We start from the raw sequence: 15,639 nt of genomic DNA, 5'->3' as shown, positions 1-15,639 counted from the left end.
TGCAAAAAAACCGACTATTTCTCACGTCGTTTTTTTAACGAGTAATATTTGATCTGACGCAATTTGACGTTTCTGCAATTTATTTTTTACCGCTACTCCATTTTTCCGTCTATAATAAGTCGCGCCTCCGTTATAAAACGCGCAGAAAATATCGCTTCGACTTCATCGAAGGAAATTATTTCTCACAGCTGATAAATAGCCTGTGTGTATTTGAAAATACACAATATTTTTATCGGTCTAATCCGCGGAGGACACATTAGGTCGCGCGCAAGAAGAGAATTTATGTAACGAGACTTACAAGATTTTACGGCTTGTGCCGTTCACAGCTGTGCCGTTAGTTCTAATAAATAATCAAAGATGATCGTATTTGAATAATTAATATAGGAATTAACATTCGGTCGGAGATGTATACTACTGCTAGAAAAGCTATATATATATATGTATATATTATATAAGCATATACATATATAACATAACTATATTTGCGCAATTATGTGGAAACCGCGGAGAAAAAAATATCAAAGATAACAAGAAAAAGAACACATAACAAGAGGAAATAAAAATGTATTTATTATCTTTTCTATCTTTTTAATATCCTACTTGTATATTTTATTTTTTGAAATAAAGATTACAGATATAATTCTCTCTTTTTTTCTCTCTTTTATAGGGACACTAGTAAAAGCCTTACAAATCATTTTTTCTGTTTACTCCGTTATTTTATTATTTTTGTAAACAAATTCTGGGAATAAAAATAATAATTAAATCTACAAATATAAAAAACGGCAAATATCAAATTATTAGTATGAAATAGGAATAGTATACACAAACTTTTGTGAATCTGAGCCAAGATTCTGACCAAGAATCTGTTGATTAAATATACTCTAGAAATTTTAGCGAGAAAACAGACTGAATCAGTGAGATATTAAGAATTCGTAATAATACAAATAGGGAGATTCGAGAATTTTTGTGACAATATTTTTTTGGCAAATTTGCAGTTTTAAATCGCCCGATGATTCGTAAATCTATCGAATGAGTATGTTTATCATCTACAATCTATTCAAATCTATCCGATTCATATCGCTAAGAATCTGTAAACGCGATCATGTTGTATCGTGTTTATAATCTTCGAGATTCTACTTTTATCGTATGTTTATAAATATAGCTAATTTACGTCAAGCGAAATGTATCAGACAAAGATAAAATAATCCGTTTAAGGTTAAATCTACGCAATGACGATTAGATATTGCAAAGATGCACGGAGCGTATTCGTACGATGAATAGAACTTGCAAAGAAAGAAAGAAATAGAGAACTCGACGACAAATCATAAATCTAACGATCCGTAAAACGAAGGACTGGTGGAACAACAACACGCCCGTAGAGATTCTGGAGAATAACATCTCTATCGGAAGTGCTGCTTTTTATCTGCTAGCCTCGCGATCGCGTTCTCGTGCAAACAAGCTTTCGATAAGCGCGACCCCCACCGCCAGCATCGCCAAATCAATTTTTGCGTTGGCGTTGGCTCATTCATGCGTCAATCAAAACACATTAATTTCGCGAGTCGCGAGACTGAATCGCGAGACTGCGAGAACAACGAATCGCGTTTCCGTAAATCGAGAATGACAAAGAGAAAGAGTGAGAGGGGGGGAGGGAAGGTAGGGGGAGGAAAGGTAGGGGGGGAGATGGAGAGAAAGAGAGAACCTTAGCTATGGTCGTCGCTCTGCAACTCGAACGATCGATCTCTTTGTTTCGCTTACGTGGAAGCGAGTACGTGATCGCGAATAACGAATAACATGACGTTCGTACTGTCTCGCTCCTCGCTCATTTCTGTCGCGACTCTCTCTTTCTCTCTCCCCCCCTTCTCTCTCTCTCTCTCTCTCTCTCTCTCTCTCTCTCTCTCTCTCTCTCTCTCTCTCTCTCTCTCTCTCTCTCTCTCTCTCTCTCTCTCTCTCTCTCTCTCTCTCTCTCTCTCTCTCTCTCTCTCTCTTCGATTGCATCCGACGACATAATCGAAGAGCTGAATTTTATTAAAAACCGGTTCGAGTGACGACAGACTATATAGAGGTAACAATCATCAAATGTACCTTGTCTCATTTCTTATCGTTTTCTCCTTATGAGTAGTATCATTCTCTTGGCGTATAATTATTATATATATGGCATTGGCTTTTCACTCAAGCAAGCGCGAGTTCTTATATACAGAACGCATTAAAATCTGGCGGATTATTGAAGAAATTAAAATAAAAGAAAATTAAATGTATGACATTACCTCACAACGCGCGAGTAACTGAAAGCAGAGTTTATTTATTGCGCACTAACGCGCGTATTATATAAAAAGATATCTTTCGATCATATTTATGTGTACATATACATTATAAAGATAATGCAGGTTCGTTGACACACCTCTTCGTATCACTAATCATTAGGGATGTGCACACGGTATTTATTCTTTCCATCTTGAGATCGCACGTCTTTGAGAAAATTAAAAAATATAGAAAGATGAAAAAGTCAAAATTTCATTATATATATATGAGATCTAAAAATACTTTTCATCACACTTATACTCTCCTTCGATTGCTTGGAATTAGACAAGTTATAAAAAAGATATGCGCGAAACATTTCGTAACATTTAAACAAAGCATCGTGTGTATTGAAAAAAAGTCTTTTTCTTTGTCCTCCGTTTGCGACGAATAAATCAGAGTTCTACGTGCAGCGTATTCGGAAGAATCTTGCGGTTGTCTTGATGCATTATCTCGCGCATTAAAGAGATAATGATCGGAACAACATTATAGGATTCACGCACGCACACACACAGACACACACAGTACGCGCGCGCGCGCGCACGCACATACATACATACATACAAATGAACGCAGGATTACATGGTCGAGAAATACGATACGTGATTAATACTCGGACGATTAGTGACATTAATAGAAACGCGATACAGAACGCGTTACATAACACGCCGGTGCTAGCGTATATACATATATATGTACAATATACGTGGACATAATTGTTGCACGGAGATCCAGAAAAATCGATAACATCGCGGGCCAATGTGTGCGCGCGCGCGCGCGCGCGTGTGTGTGTGTGTGTGTGTGTGTGTGTGTGTGTGTGATTCGCGTAGTTATAAATACGCATAATGAGTAGAGAAACGATTTCTAGATATTTCTTCTCGGCAGTTCTTTGATAGCGCATATATATAGGATTTGCTTTTTGAATTTACGAATCATCATATATATAAAATTTTACAAAATGCTATTTCGCAAATAGAATGTCCTAAAATCACCGTATGTTCTTTCAATATAATGGATTTTCTGAATCTTCAACTTGCAAGTTTCCAATTCTTTTATTATTATACATATTTTTATACAAATTAAAATTTCTTTAAAATAAACTTTATCTGAAATTAAATAAAATAGTTTCGCTAATCTTTCAGTTCCACAAAATTTGCGAAAAGCTTTTCTATTTGTTTATAACTCGAAAATTATTGATGTCTCCAAATTGATCAAAATATGTTATTAAAAAAAGACAGTTAAACTGAAAAAATTTAAGGCAACGACCTATAAATTTTCAATTATGTGTATAGATTTTTTTTGAAATAAAAGAAACTTTATAGTGTAGAAAAATGTAACTATAAAAACTATAAAATTATGAAACCGTTTATTTGATCCGTTATTAGAATATCATCGTAAATCATTCGGCTGCAGTTTCAGGTTCCAATATTATCGAAAGGAACGGGTCAATGAACAAAGTGATAAAAAAGCAATCAGAAAATGACAAGAAACTGAGAAAAAGCGCCGAGAGTCGTCGCGTCGCGCCGTAACGAGAAACGTCGACCATAAATACGCGATCGTAAAATCTCACACGCACACACACGCGGGCGCACATTATGCGTCACGCGATTTTTTCAGCGATAAAGCGGTCACCGCATACATACATACATACATACATACATACATACATACATACATACATACATACATACATACATACATACATACATACATACATACATACATACATACATACATACATACATACATACATACATACATACATACATACATACATACATACATACATACATACATACATACATACATACATACATACATACATACATACATACATACATACACACACGCGCGCGCGCGTTTGTACCTTTATAGATTCTTTTTTTACGTACGCGTGCGCATCTCCGCTGAAGTCGATCGCATCGAATCCGCTCGCGATCGACCAAAAACAAAAACAGAAATGGAAAAAAGAGAAATGGAAAGGTATTTCATATGTTGACCATGCGGTTTAGCATAAAATATCCATAAATTCGAAGGGTTAATATGTCTTGCGAGAAAAAAATATCATATCCTGCCAATAAAATTTTCAATCTCTTCTCGCGTATTTCACACATGTTCGCAATTAGCGTTCAATAATAACATTATAATGCCATACGACTAACTTCTTTTGAAATTATTTGTAAATTTCAGGCATCTCGGTGATTATATGAATGTGTATCGAGAGTCATTTAAGAATATTATTATTGACCTGTATTATTGACATTCAGTGAGAATGATGTAAATTTTTGCAAAATTGCTTTCTGATAAAATCAATTTCTCCGTATAGAGAAAAGCAACTTTACAAAAATTTACGTCATTTTACGATTCGATTTCATTATCAATGTAATTAAGCCACGTATCTGGATTGGGGTGAAAGAGTCGGAAAGCATACCCTGCATCGATACAATGATGATTGCGTGAACGATAAGTTGGATGATTAAATGACGAAACGCGCGCGCATTATGTGTATGTGTGTGTATATAGAGTCCGATTAGTGTTTAATTATTAGAGATATATAGCGGGGGATTGTCTTCTCTTTGTTACAATGTAACGACGCGAAGATTAAAAGACAATTACAATGTGATATCGATTTAAATATAGTGGCGAGTTAATTCTGTCGAGTTGATCGATCGGCCGATGGAGAATCGTCTATTTATTTTCTTTGTATCTCGATCTTTATGTGCAATTAATCTTACAAAAGTCATAACGGCGCGGAGGGGGAGGGGAAGCGTCAGATGGCCGAGGGACAATTTGCGTATTTATTACGTATCGTCGCTTAAAGGCCAATAAATCATAGACTCCCGAAGGAAATAGTCTTCGTTAATCCTTCAGTTGCAAATATACGAATTGATACATTTACGAAGCAAGAACAATATATTGATACTTATTTTCTCTCTCTCTCACGGTGCAATTTGTATTTTGTGTGTGTGTGTGTGTGTGTGTGTGTGTGTGTATGTGTGTTTCATATATGCATATTAAATTCTATATATATACATTTATTTAATATTTAATATACATTTAATATATTTATTTAATACATTTTTAATACATATTTTTAATAGATATTTAATACATTTTTATTTAATATTTTGTAATAAAATTTATATCTAATTTTAAAGTTATAGTTTTTATGGAATTTACACATTTTTATAAAAATATCTATATGTAATTTTATATACTGGATGTCTCATGACCCGAGGTCCATACATTATAAGGGCATGTTATATATAAAGTTATTTAAGAGTTGAAATTGTTTAATAAACATATGTCCGAAAATGTTTCCTAACAAAACTATACAACCATTGAAAGTTGATGTGAATATTTGAAACATTTTCTGTCAGTCAATAGTTTATACAGACCAATCTCGCAATAGGAATGAACTTGTGAACAGAATTATAGATACGGCAACGCAAATAAGAAATTCTTCTGGTATGGTAGTGAAGCGAGCCACTGTTAAATCACTTTTACGCAGAACAAGACTTTGCGTCTGCAGGAGATAATTTTGAACATAATTTGTTTATACACACTGTAAATAATTTGTAAATAAATAAGTTAATTAAAATATCTTTTTTCTTTCCCTTTTTAAATATTTACATCAACTTTCAATGGCTGTAGTTTTGTTTAGGAAGCATTTATACGGACATATATTTATTAAACAATTTCAACTCTAAATGACTTCAATAACATGCCCTTAACGTATGGACACCTCGAGTCATGGGACATCATCCTCTGTATTTGTATCTCTATTATATATATGTATATGTGTATGTAATATATATGTATATACATATATTGAATGTATCTCTCATTATATACATTGCATGCATTCTATGGGCATATATATTCAATATTTTATTTGATGTAAAACTTATATCTAATTTCATATGTTTATATGAGATTTATACATTTTTAATAAAAGAAATATATCTAGAGTAACTATTATATTACTTGAGAAAAAAAGGATATAAAATAGAATTCGTTATACTTTTGTTAAAGGCAATGAAATTGAAAAATCTATTGTAGTAATGTATAGACTTTTGTTCACTATATAAACAATAAATATACCTAAAAAAAATAAGAGTTACTCTAAAATACTTGCTGAAACAATGTGTTAATGTGTGTGTTCTTTATGTTAATAATACTTGTAATTAATATATTTTTATTTCTCTTTTGTTAATTTTATTTCGGCAGAGTGTTTCTTCGTGCTACAACTAAGAGAGGGAGAAGGAGAGAGAGAGAGAGAGAGAGAGAGAGAGAGAGAGAGATCTTTTTTTAATATTTAATATACTATAAATTATACATATAAAAATTATATATAGATAATAATAATATATTAATATGTGTATGTATAATATACATATGTATAAACATATATATAAGTTATATAAGAGAGAAAAGGAAGAGATAAAAGCGACGCCGAATATTATCAATGTCGCGCCATCTGATGTCATCTGTATTGGATTATGCCACTATGTGAGCTGTTGCCGCTCCGCGTCGCTCGCGTACGTCAGTCAGTGAGTCAGGACTAGGACTGTCAGGAGTTAGTGCTCAGCTCAGTGCTCAGTGTTCAGTGCGCTTTCGCACGTCGTTCACGTCGTCATAGTTGTCGTTGTCATCATTGTCGTCGTCGTCGTCGTTGCCGTCGCGAACATTGTACATCTACTCTGTTTTCTCTTACGTATATCGCTCGTTCCGCAACGTCAGTCCCCACTGACGCAAGGTAAAGCATACACAGGACGATCGCGGCTCTGTCTCTCTCGTTATGGCTTTCATTTGATTTTACGCCAATTTCGCATCGCTTCAACCGATGAAGATTCGTGTCACTCTTTCGCGCATCTCCGCGTTACCTTTTCCGGTAACCAGGTGATACGCGCAATCCGAGCCGAAGGAGCCGCGTTCGTGCTTATATACATATATATGTGCATGTGTGCCGTGTGCCTGGCTCGACGCATCATATGTGCGTGCGCGCGCGCATGGTTGATTTGTACGTGTGCGAGAGATTGGCGAGAGATGTGAGCGTCAATTCACGATTCCTGTTTACGGATCGTGTGAAACCCAAAGTGCTCTTTACATATATTTTTTTTCTCTTTCGGAAAAATTTGAAACAATTAAAGTATACATATATAAGCAAGAGAGAAAACGCGATTGTGTTTGTTTATACATATGATCAAAGTCAAAGCTTTGTTTGGTTTCCTCAAGGTTTTCCCAAGTGAAGAACACTTCGCTGGCTGTGCGTGAACAAAATCTTGTTGAATTAAACATGAGATATTTTTCAGTGTAATTTTTAAGCTCTTTTGTTTTTCTTTTTTAATACGTACTTTTCTTCCTTTTCTCTCTTCATACCAAATATGCTCTGTTTATCAAAAAATCCACATTTGCATTATTATATAATAATAATATTCTTTAGCAAGGCAATTTACATTTTATTTTATATATTTTTTCAAATATTTATATTTTTATAAAGAAATATTTAGAATAAACTTGACAGAAAAGTGTGTGTAAATTTGGAATTTGTTAATTGTAAAAAGTATTGAAATTGGAAAATTTATTTTAGATGTATTTATGTAGACTTGTTTGTGTTGAAAAAAATACTTGGAAAAAAATTAATTTAATTAGCATTTCTGCTTGAAAATTGTTTTCGGAAAATTAAATATCGACGATTGCTATTTGTCAATGATACTTGTTAATTAAAATATAATAGTAACATTTATAAATCTTTTATATAATTTAATCGTTGCTTTAAACATTGCATTGTTGTCAGGAAATGGCTGGAGATCTCTCTTTAGATTTTGTTCACTTCAAATATATCGGTCCAAGACCAATTAATTTTCCTGGAACACCTTCAACACGGATTTTTGAAGAACAAAGATTCGAAGAGCCTGAAATACGTCTAGCGCGATTTCTATACATTGGAAAGGAATATGCCAATTATCAGCCTGGATATTGGTTTGCTCATAATTACTTTATAATTAAGAATGTTCCATCCATAGAAGAACTTGCTGACAATGAGGAAAAGCAACTGGTACCCATAGAATTAATCATAAAAGTAATTATTAGTACAAATTGCATAATGATATTACATCAAAATATATTTGTTCCTAACTATGTTCCTAAGATGATTTTACTCGTAGGCGTTTGAAAGCAATCTTGTCCCACATCCAGAGACTTTGGTATTTGCTCTCGCTATTTGCTGCAGGCAAAATAAGAGCGAGAAGTTGCGAGCCGCGGCATACGAAAATATAAGAAAGATCTGTGTATCTCCGCAAGACTTTATTCTGTTTATTAATTTCGCCTCTAGACTGTGCAGAGAGAAAGAGTTGAATTATGTTACACAAGGGTGGGGTAATGGCTTGAGGAAGGCTATTAACAATTGGTATCTTTCTAAAGAGCCATTGGATCTAGCAAAATGTGTCACAAAATACAAAAGTAGGTACGGTTGGAAACATAAAGATATTGTCAAGATGTCGCATCCTTCGACCAATAGTCCAGGTAAATGTCCATAATTTATGAAAGAGAGATTTTTAAGAAAAATTGTTACGAAGGAAAAATTAGTATATCGCAAAACATGACAAGTAAATTCATTAATATTTTTGCCATTTATTGATGCCATTTTTTGAGATTTGTCAACTTTTTTCAGATAACAATAACATTCATTCTTTTTATCTTTTTATTTATGTTCTTACTTGTATATAATTATATAATTGATGTATGGATGATTCTAATTAGATTCCAGTGCAATGTCAATCATTCAAAGTCTAAGAGTTGTGGGGTTAAGATTATTAAATTATAAATGTTAACGGATATAACTTATATGTAGTGAATTTATATTTAATTATATCATGATTGATGGCTGTAGCCATTAATCAGTGGTATAAAAATGTTACTTAGGCAGTTAATTATTTAATAGAAAAAGAAGTGGTACTGAAATATATATTATATGGCATGGTAAAGATCAAAGCGGATTTGGAAAAACAATCCGAGAATCCGAATATCAACAAAATATTAAAGTATATACAAGATGTAGAAGACTTTAAACACTGCGAAGATGAGGTCCGAGCAGCTGCTCTGTTGGAAACATATGGATTCTCATTGGAGCACATACCTGGACACTTGCTAAAATCCAAGGAGGTAAAGTGTTACAATCTTTTTTTTTATTGTGTTATTAATTTATTGAAATGCGATTTTTGAAAATGTAAGTAAAATTATATATTCTGTATGGAATTGATACAATTTTGATATGTAAATATTTATAATATTGAAAATTAAGTCGTTGATGTGTGAATAATTAAGTTTTGTCAAATTATAGAAGAGAATTGATTTCATAATTTGCATAATAATAATATATGGCTAAAAATAAAGCGCTACATAAATTTTGCACGCTATATAAATGGAAAGGAAATTTAATGCATGTTAATCACCATTAGCGCTAACCAATATTTTATCAAGCATTGATACGGGCTGACATAACGTTCGGCTATTTCGTCTCAAGGTTTGGAATTCATTGATACCATCAATGGATATCGTTACACTCTTAAACAATCTGCAAAGGATTAACAATCTTGGATTATTAAATTTGGATGGATTGGCAGTCGAGAAAGTAAAGGAGCAGCTTACTAATGCAGAATATATAGCGCAAAGTAAAATTCATCCAGCATCAATTTTCATTATTCTAAAGAATTACGAACATTCCGGAAAGTAAGTGCAATTGTGTACGCCTTTCTTATAGGCAATAGATTAAATTTAGGATTATATATCACACTGTGATACGTATATACATTTTCAAGACCTTTGACTTTTGAGAAGCGAAAAATTCAACAAGCAGCAAAGAAACCTCCAAGGTCGCCACCTAAGCCGAATAAAGAAATAACTCAAGCTCTATACAAAGCGTTCGATTTGTCATTCGCTGTAAGTCAATTTCTCTTACAGATTGTTTTGCGATATTTATGATGGTCACTTCAGTTTAATTATAATCCTATTGTAGTTATTAATTATGATTATTATAATAACAATATCGTCGCATCTCATTTTTAGCATCAACAATCCACGAACTTGCGCTACCTGGTGACAATTGGCATAAACAAGGCGATGAAAGCATGCACTTGGCAGAACGCTAACATGACTGGCATCGAGACGGGTTGTCTCATCGCGATGATGCTTTTACGTTGTGAAACGAATGTTACCATAGCAACTTTCAAGAACGTTGGAGTTAACACGGTGAATGTCAACAAGACGCAATCCTTCAGCGAGATCTTGGATACATTACAGAAAATACCCGTTGGAAGTACCAATCTGAGTAAACCGATATTGTGGGCCATGAAGGAGAACGCGAAATACGATGTCTTCATCAATGTTGTGGATCAAGTGTACGAAAAGTACGATGAATCTCAGAAAGCCTTCATATCATATAGAAATGATATACAACTTCCACAGGCAAAGTAAATGCGCGTTTTTATTTATCATCATCATTTTACATCAATTTCTTAAATTGAATAGAAAAAGACGCGAAATTTTTGTTTGCAGACTTATTAATTGTAGCGTATGCTGTTCCTCGACATATCGTAAGATAAATTGTGACAAAAATATCTTGACGATCAACGGTTTCGACGCTACTGTACCTATTGTCATCCAGGCATTCTCCCAGTCTTTGTTTTAAATGTGGTGCGTAAATGCATATTAAATTGTTATTATCGTAAGTATTATAGATTTGTGAAAGATTGTGCGCATCGATTGCACCTCTAAACTTTTGCAGAAAATTCTTCGAAACTTTTTTTTCTTTCAAGAGGATATGATATGATATATGCAAACGGTCAAATGAAGAAAGGGGGTTTATTTTCTTAAAGCATATTTCGATACAAAAGTGGAATAGTACATTGTTTTGGCAGTTTGAGGAGCCGATTATATAGTGAGAGTATATAAATTTTCCTTCAAAATCGAATCGGGCAAACAAGCAAACGACTAATGTGATGAGTGATGAGTAAAGGCGAAGGAAAAACTTTTTGTGTGCAAAAAGAACTTTTATTAATTACTTAAAACAGTGGCAAATTTTGAAATTTTAAACTATCTCGTCTTTTTTACATGTTCCGAACGTCGGCTTGTATTTGCATACCCATAACTGAATCAAGTTGTTTAATTTCGCCATCTGTTAATGTTCATTTATATAAAATCTAACAGAGAGATAGTACATTTGGAACGTAGAATTATAGAGTATTGCAAATTGCAAGTGAACAATGAAGATTATCGAGAATATACCGCAAATAGCGCCGTGCATTATTATTGGCGCACGACGATAATATTAATATTATCTATTACATGTTCTTAGTGTTAGGAAACAGCTGTGTAGTACTTTCCTTTTTGTGTGTAAAAAGATCAAGTATTTTTTTACCTCGATTTGGATTTTCGATGATACTACTACTACTTAAAGTAACTCTGCGATTTTATTTTTAGCGAACCTTGGCGCGCAGTAGCGCGATCATCAATTCGATAATCGTATAAGCAATATATAGATCAGTTATATATACTTTTTTATTAAGCCGTTGCATATGAAGTCTCGCTTTTTCACTTTATTTAATTTTAATAATATATTTGGAATGTTTTTTTTTCTTTCTTTTTTTTTCTTTTTTCTTCCTGAAACAAATTGAACTCTTACATATTGTCATTTGCTGTAAAATATTCTATCAAGTATATGTTAATCGATACTTTTCTCTGTCTTTTTTATCATTTACGGAGAGAGAAAGAGAGAGGGGGGGGGGGGGATTGTTTGAGGATTGTTTGAATCTTAGTCAATTTAAACTTACGTAACTTATATTTTATTTAATGACCGAAAAAATAGATATCTTCACTTAGCTTCAAAGATTTCGCGTATTAAACACGATTGTACGAACATCTCCGAAACTTCATATGCAATTGCAATAATCTTTGAGAACTAAAAAAGGAAAAGTACAATTCAATAGTCCTATGTTCCATAATAGTGCATTACCAGAGACACACTACGCAGCGAAAAGTTAGTTAGGATAAGACTGCATAGCGGATACGGAAACGCGTATCTTAAGTAACATATGGTGCATTTTTTGACTAATATGATAAAAAGAAAAATCTTATACTCTCTAATATTATATTACTATATTGCTTGCTTAATTCCACTGGTTGCCGGTTTACGCTTCTTCGTAACGTGTGCGTATGGATAACGTGATCTTATTAAAAAAAAATAAATAAAACAAAAACAAGAGAAACAAAAGTGACACGCTTCTGGTGACCGGTGCGCTTCTGGACGGTTAAAAAATAATAATCTAAAATAAGTAAAACAAAATAAATAAATAAATAAAAAAAAAGAAGAAAGCGAAAGAAAGGAGGACGGCGATGAAAATAGGAACGTTGAAAATTTTCCCACTGTGATACGCATTTAGCCCCAAAGAGTTATAGACTTACATTAGTATAATTTTACTGTTACTATCTCATATTTGCCATATCCAAAGTAAAGACAAGCGAGAGACAAATACTAAATACACTACTGAATAATATACTGTGATACGAGATACATTGTTGTTGTTCAAACTAGGGAAATGGTATTTAAGGCGACGCGGCCCAGAAGCGCACCGCGTTTTATTATATTTGTTGAATTTTAGTCGCTTTGCGCTAGCGAATTAGCGCGTGAATTTTCTGTTGAAAATTCCGTATTGTATTTTTTGACAATAAGTTCTCGATCTACGGATTATTGTCTCGGGTTTTTTCCCCTTTCGGGTTTTCGCGTATGAGAAGCACACGTATCTCCTTCATACCTGATTGCTAAAAAGTACAGTGTGGATGAACTCTCAGGTCTTCGAAACAAATTTCAATCAAGTGCTTAACTATTCACCTGTTCTTTGCAGCTGTTCCCTTGATAATCTGTAGATCGAAAGCTATCGATGAATAAATTGTCTTTCGTTAGAACAATATTCTGAAAATATTCTGATGTATAAATAAACTTGTCTCTTTTAAGCGATCTGCACTTGTAATAAAATTGAAATCAAACTCTAGTTAATTTTCTAAAGATTAAAGTCACTTTTTTGCCGAATTAGACAGAAAATAAAAGAAATTAATTCTTTATTGTTGATTGTTGAAAAAGATTTATTCAATAAATCACGTCGCGAGAGAGTTAATCAGCGATGAATTAAATTTCTGATGAATTAAAGTTAAAAAAAAATGATTCTCCATTTTTTTTATCTATATTAAAAGGGATATGTATTCATTTTAAAATATATTGTATGCAGCGATATCTTGTATAGGAATTTCAAACAAACGGCGTGTTTATAATACTTGGCGAGAAAAAAACTGCAAGTTATTTTCATATTTCAAAAGAAAATTCACACGAACGATCATTGATCTCGGTTGCGCAACAGTCTTACCGAGAATTTTGTAATAAATTATAATTTATCGAAAGTATTTATCTCCTACTTTTACACATTATTTCTAGACTTGGTATTTTGCGAGCATGTTGCTCTCGGAGAAATTATTTATACGTTTATTGCGCGCACGCACGCACACACTTTGTGTCTAAATCTTCGTTCAATGTTTGGAGAATTGTGTTGGGAGAATTTCTAGCGCATTTTTACGAGATAACTTTGTGGCGCAAGAGCAAAAAAAAAACTTTTGAAAAACGAAATGCGTTTAGTTATCGAAACGCGCGAATTTAAAAATAATATTCACGCTACGATCATATTAGTAGCTCAATTGTATTCACTGGCATTAGCGAGTAGGCATTACATAGTATTTGTATATGTATGAGAGTGCGTCTTGCGTCGCGATCGGGGAGGATTTCGCCTTTAAACGCTGCTCTTCTTTTTTACAACAGACATTTACAATAATCGACCAATTTAATTCTAAACTCAATCGCTAATAGCAATCCTATCATAGTACAAGCAGATCTCTTCTATAATCGTATATATAACGATATATATATATATTACGAAATTATAATATTAAATTTAGCTATAGCGTTCAATACTTGAAAGCAGAGTGTCAGAAAAGGCCGAGAGATTCGAGAAATATTCCAGTATCGAAATCCTTTCCGTTTGCGATGTGCGCGCAAATATATGTATTCATTAATATTATTATATAAGAATACGTCCGAAATATATGATATATAGACTGGCGTATAAAGGGAAGAAAACGAAGAAGAAAAGGGAAAAAAAAGCAAGTAGTATAGCCAGAGAACTCGAAGGGAATCACTTATCCACGCTGTTATTTCACAGTCTAGTTGATTTCGGGATGCGCTGTGTAATTAAACAGAAAAAAAAGGAAACAATATGTTAAATGTGTTCATGATAGATGAAAAAAAAAGATATTTACCGCGTAAAGAGAGAAAGAGAGGAAAATAGAAATTCTGCATTACGTATAGTTACGCATTATTATAAAAAAAACAATGGGGAAAGGGGGAAAAGGATGTAATGGGATGAATCGCGGGACATGTGTGGCACCAAGTGCGATACGCGACGTCTCGGATCATTTCTACGTTCTCGCCTTATTTAAGTAAGCGGGAACGAGTCAGCTTCCTCGCCGAAGACGATCCTCCGAACTTCCGGATCTGATTTCGATTGATTTCGACCAGGAAGCACATCCACGAACGTACTTTATCCGATTCGTAAGCATTACAGGCATCATTACTGTCTCGGAGCAAATACCGTTAGTCGCAAGTCTGCGTATGACTAAAACTGTCACGAAAACTGTCAACTGCGAACTGCGATATTCACACTGTGATATATTCTTGTTAAGGTATTTTCAACTCGCTGAAAAGTTTTATCGCTCGCTAAATTAATTCATAATTTTGTTACATGAACGATTTGTCGATCAAAGGACTTCCATTTTTAATATTACATTCCCTTTTCTTTTCCATTTTCGATTCTCTGTCAGTCGTATGCAGACTTGGCTTTGCGACTAACGTAAGTACGAAAATAATACATCATGTTCCTTAGGATTATACATATTATACACGAAAGACGAAGTTTATAATTCCATAATTAGTACATTGTCGCTTCAACGATCTAAGAAGAAACTAGAAAAAGATAAAAGTGCTCAATACCCCGTTGTTCGAAGCTTTCGACGCAAATGCCAAAAGTATGAAGGAAAAAAAAAAGAATAGAAAAGTGAAATCTCGAAGAACGGAATATATTCAATTCTACATGTACAAAAACCGCAATGAAATACCTCGTTACCTTGTTCTCAGTGTAAAATAGCAAGAGCGAATTGTACTAACTCTGCGAGTTACGACGAAAATTGTCCCTCTCGTTGTTCGTGATTCACGCACTGAACGCCTATGTCTTTTGGCCTTAC

General features: G+C 33.7%; 1 protein-coding gene across 3 annotated transcripts in view; it reads left to right on the top strand.

Moving 5' to 3' along the window:
- LOC145936584 (RNA-binding protein Ro60) overlaps window positions 1–15,510 on the top strand; it is a 37,843-nt gene extending 22,333 nt beyond the window's left edge. The window contains exons 1-9 of one of the 3 annotated variants that reach the window (XM_083038890.1): window positions 6,766–7,564; window positions 8,096–8,380; window positions 8,466–8,823; window positions 9,242–9,462; window positions 9,824–10,029; window positions 10,119–10,239; window positions 10,366–10,769; window positions 10,855–10,992; window positions 11,084–15,510. In XM_083038890.1, coding sequence (XP_082895016.1) covers window positions 8,099–8,380; window positions 8,466–8,823; window positions 9,242–9,462; window positions 9,824–10,029; window positions 10,119–10,239; window positions 10,366–10,769; window positions 10,855–10,987 — 1,725 coding nt within the window. In that variant the 5' untranslated portion in view covers window positions 6,766–7,564; window positions 8,096–8,098 and the 3' untranslated portion in view covers window positions 10,988–10,992; window positions 11,084–15,510. Of the gene's footprint in view, window positions 1–6,765; window positions 7,565–8,095; window positions 8,381–8,465; window positions 8,824–9,241; window positions 9,463–9,823; window positions 10,030–10,118; window positions 10,240–10,365; window positions 10,770–10,854; window positions 10,993–11,083 lie in introns of those variants that run through there. The other 2 variants (XM_083038889.1, XM_083038891.1) reach the window with 2 other exon arrangements.
- Window positions 15,511–15,639: the final 129 nt, after the last annotated feature.

Source organism: Prenolepis imparis, unplaced genomic scaffold (genome assembly GCF_030444845.1).
Source record: "Prenolepis imparis isolate NDT839.2.m4 unplaced genomic scaffold, iyPreImpa1.0 SCAF_5, whole genome shotgun sequence".
Lineage (NCBI taxonomy): Eukaryota > Metazoa > Arthropoda > Insecta > Hymenoptera > Formicidae > Prenolepis > Prenolepis imparis.
Note: the sequence above shows the minus strand (reverse complement) of the source record. Positions and strands in the feature narration are given on the sequence as shown.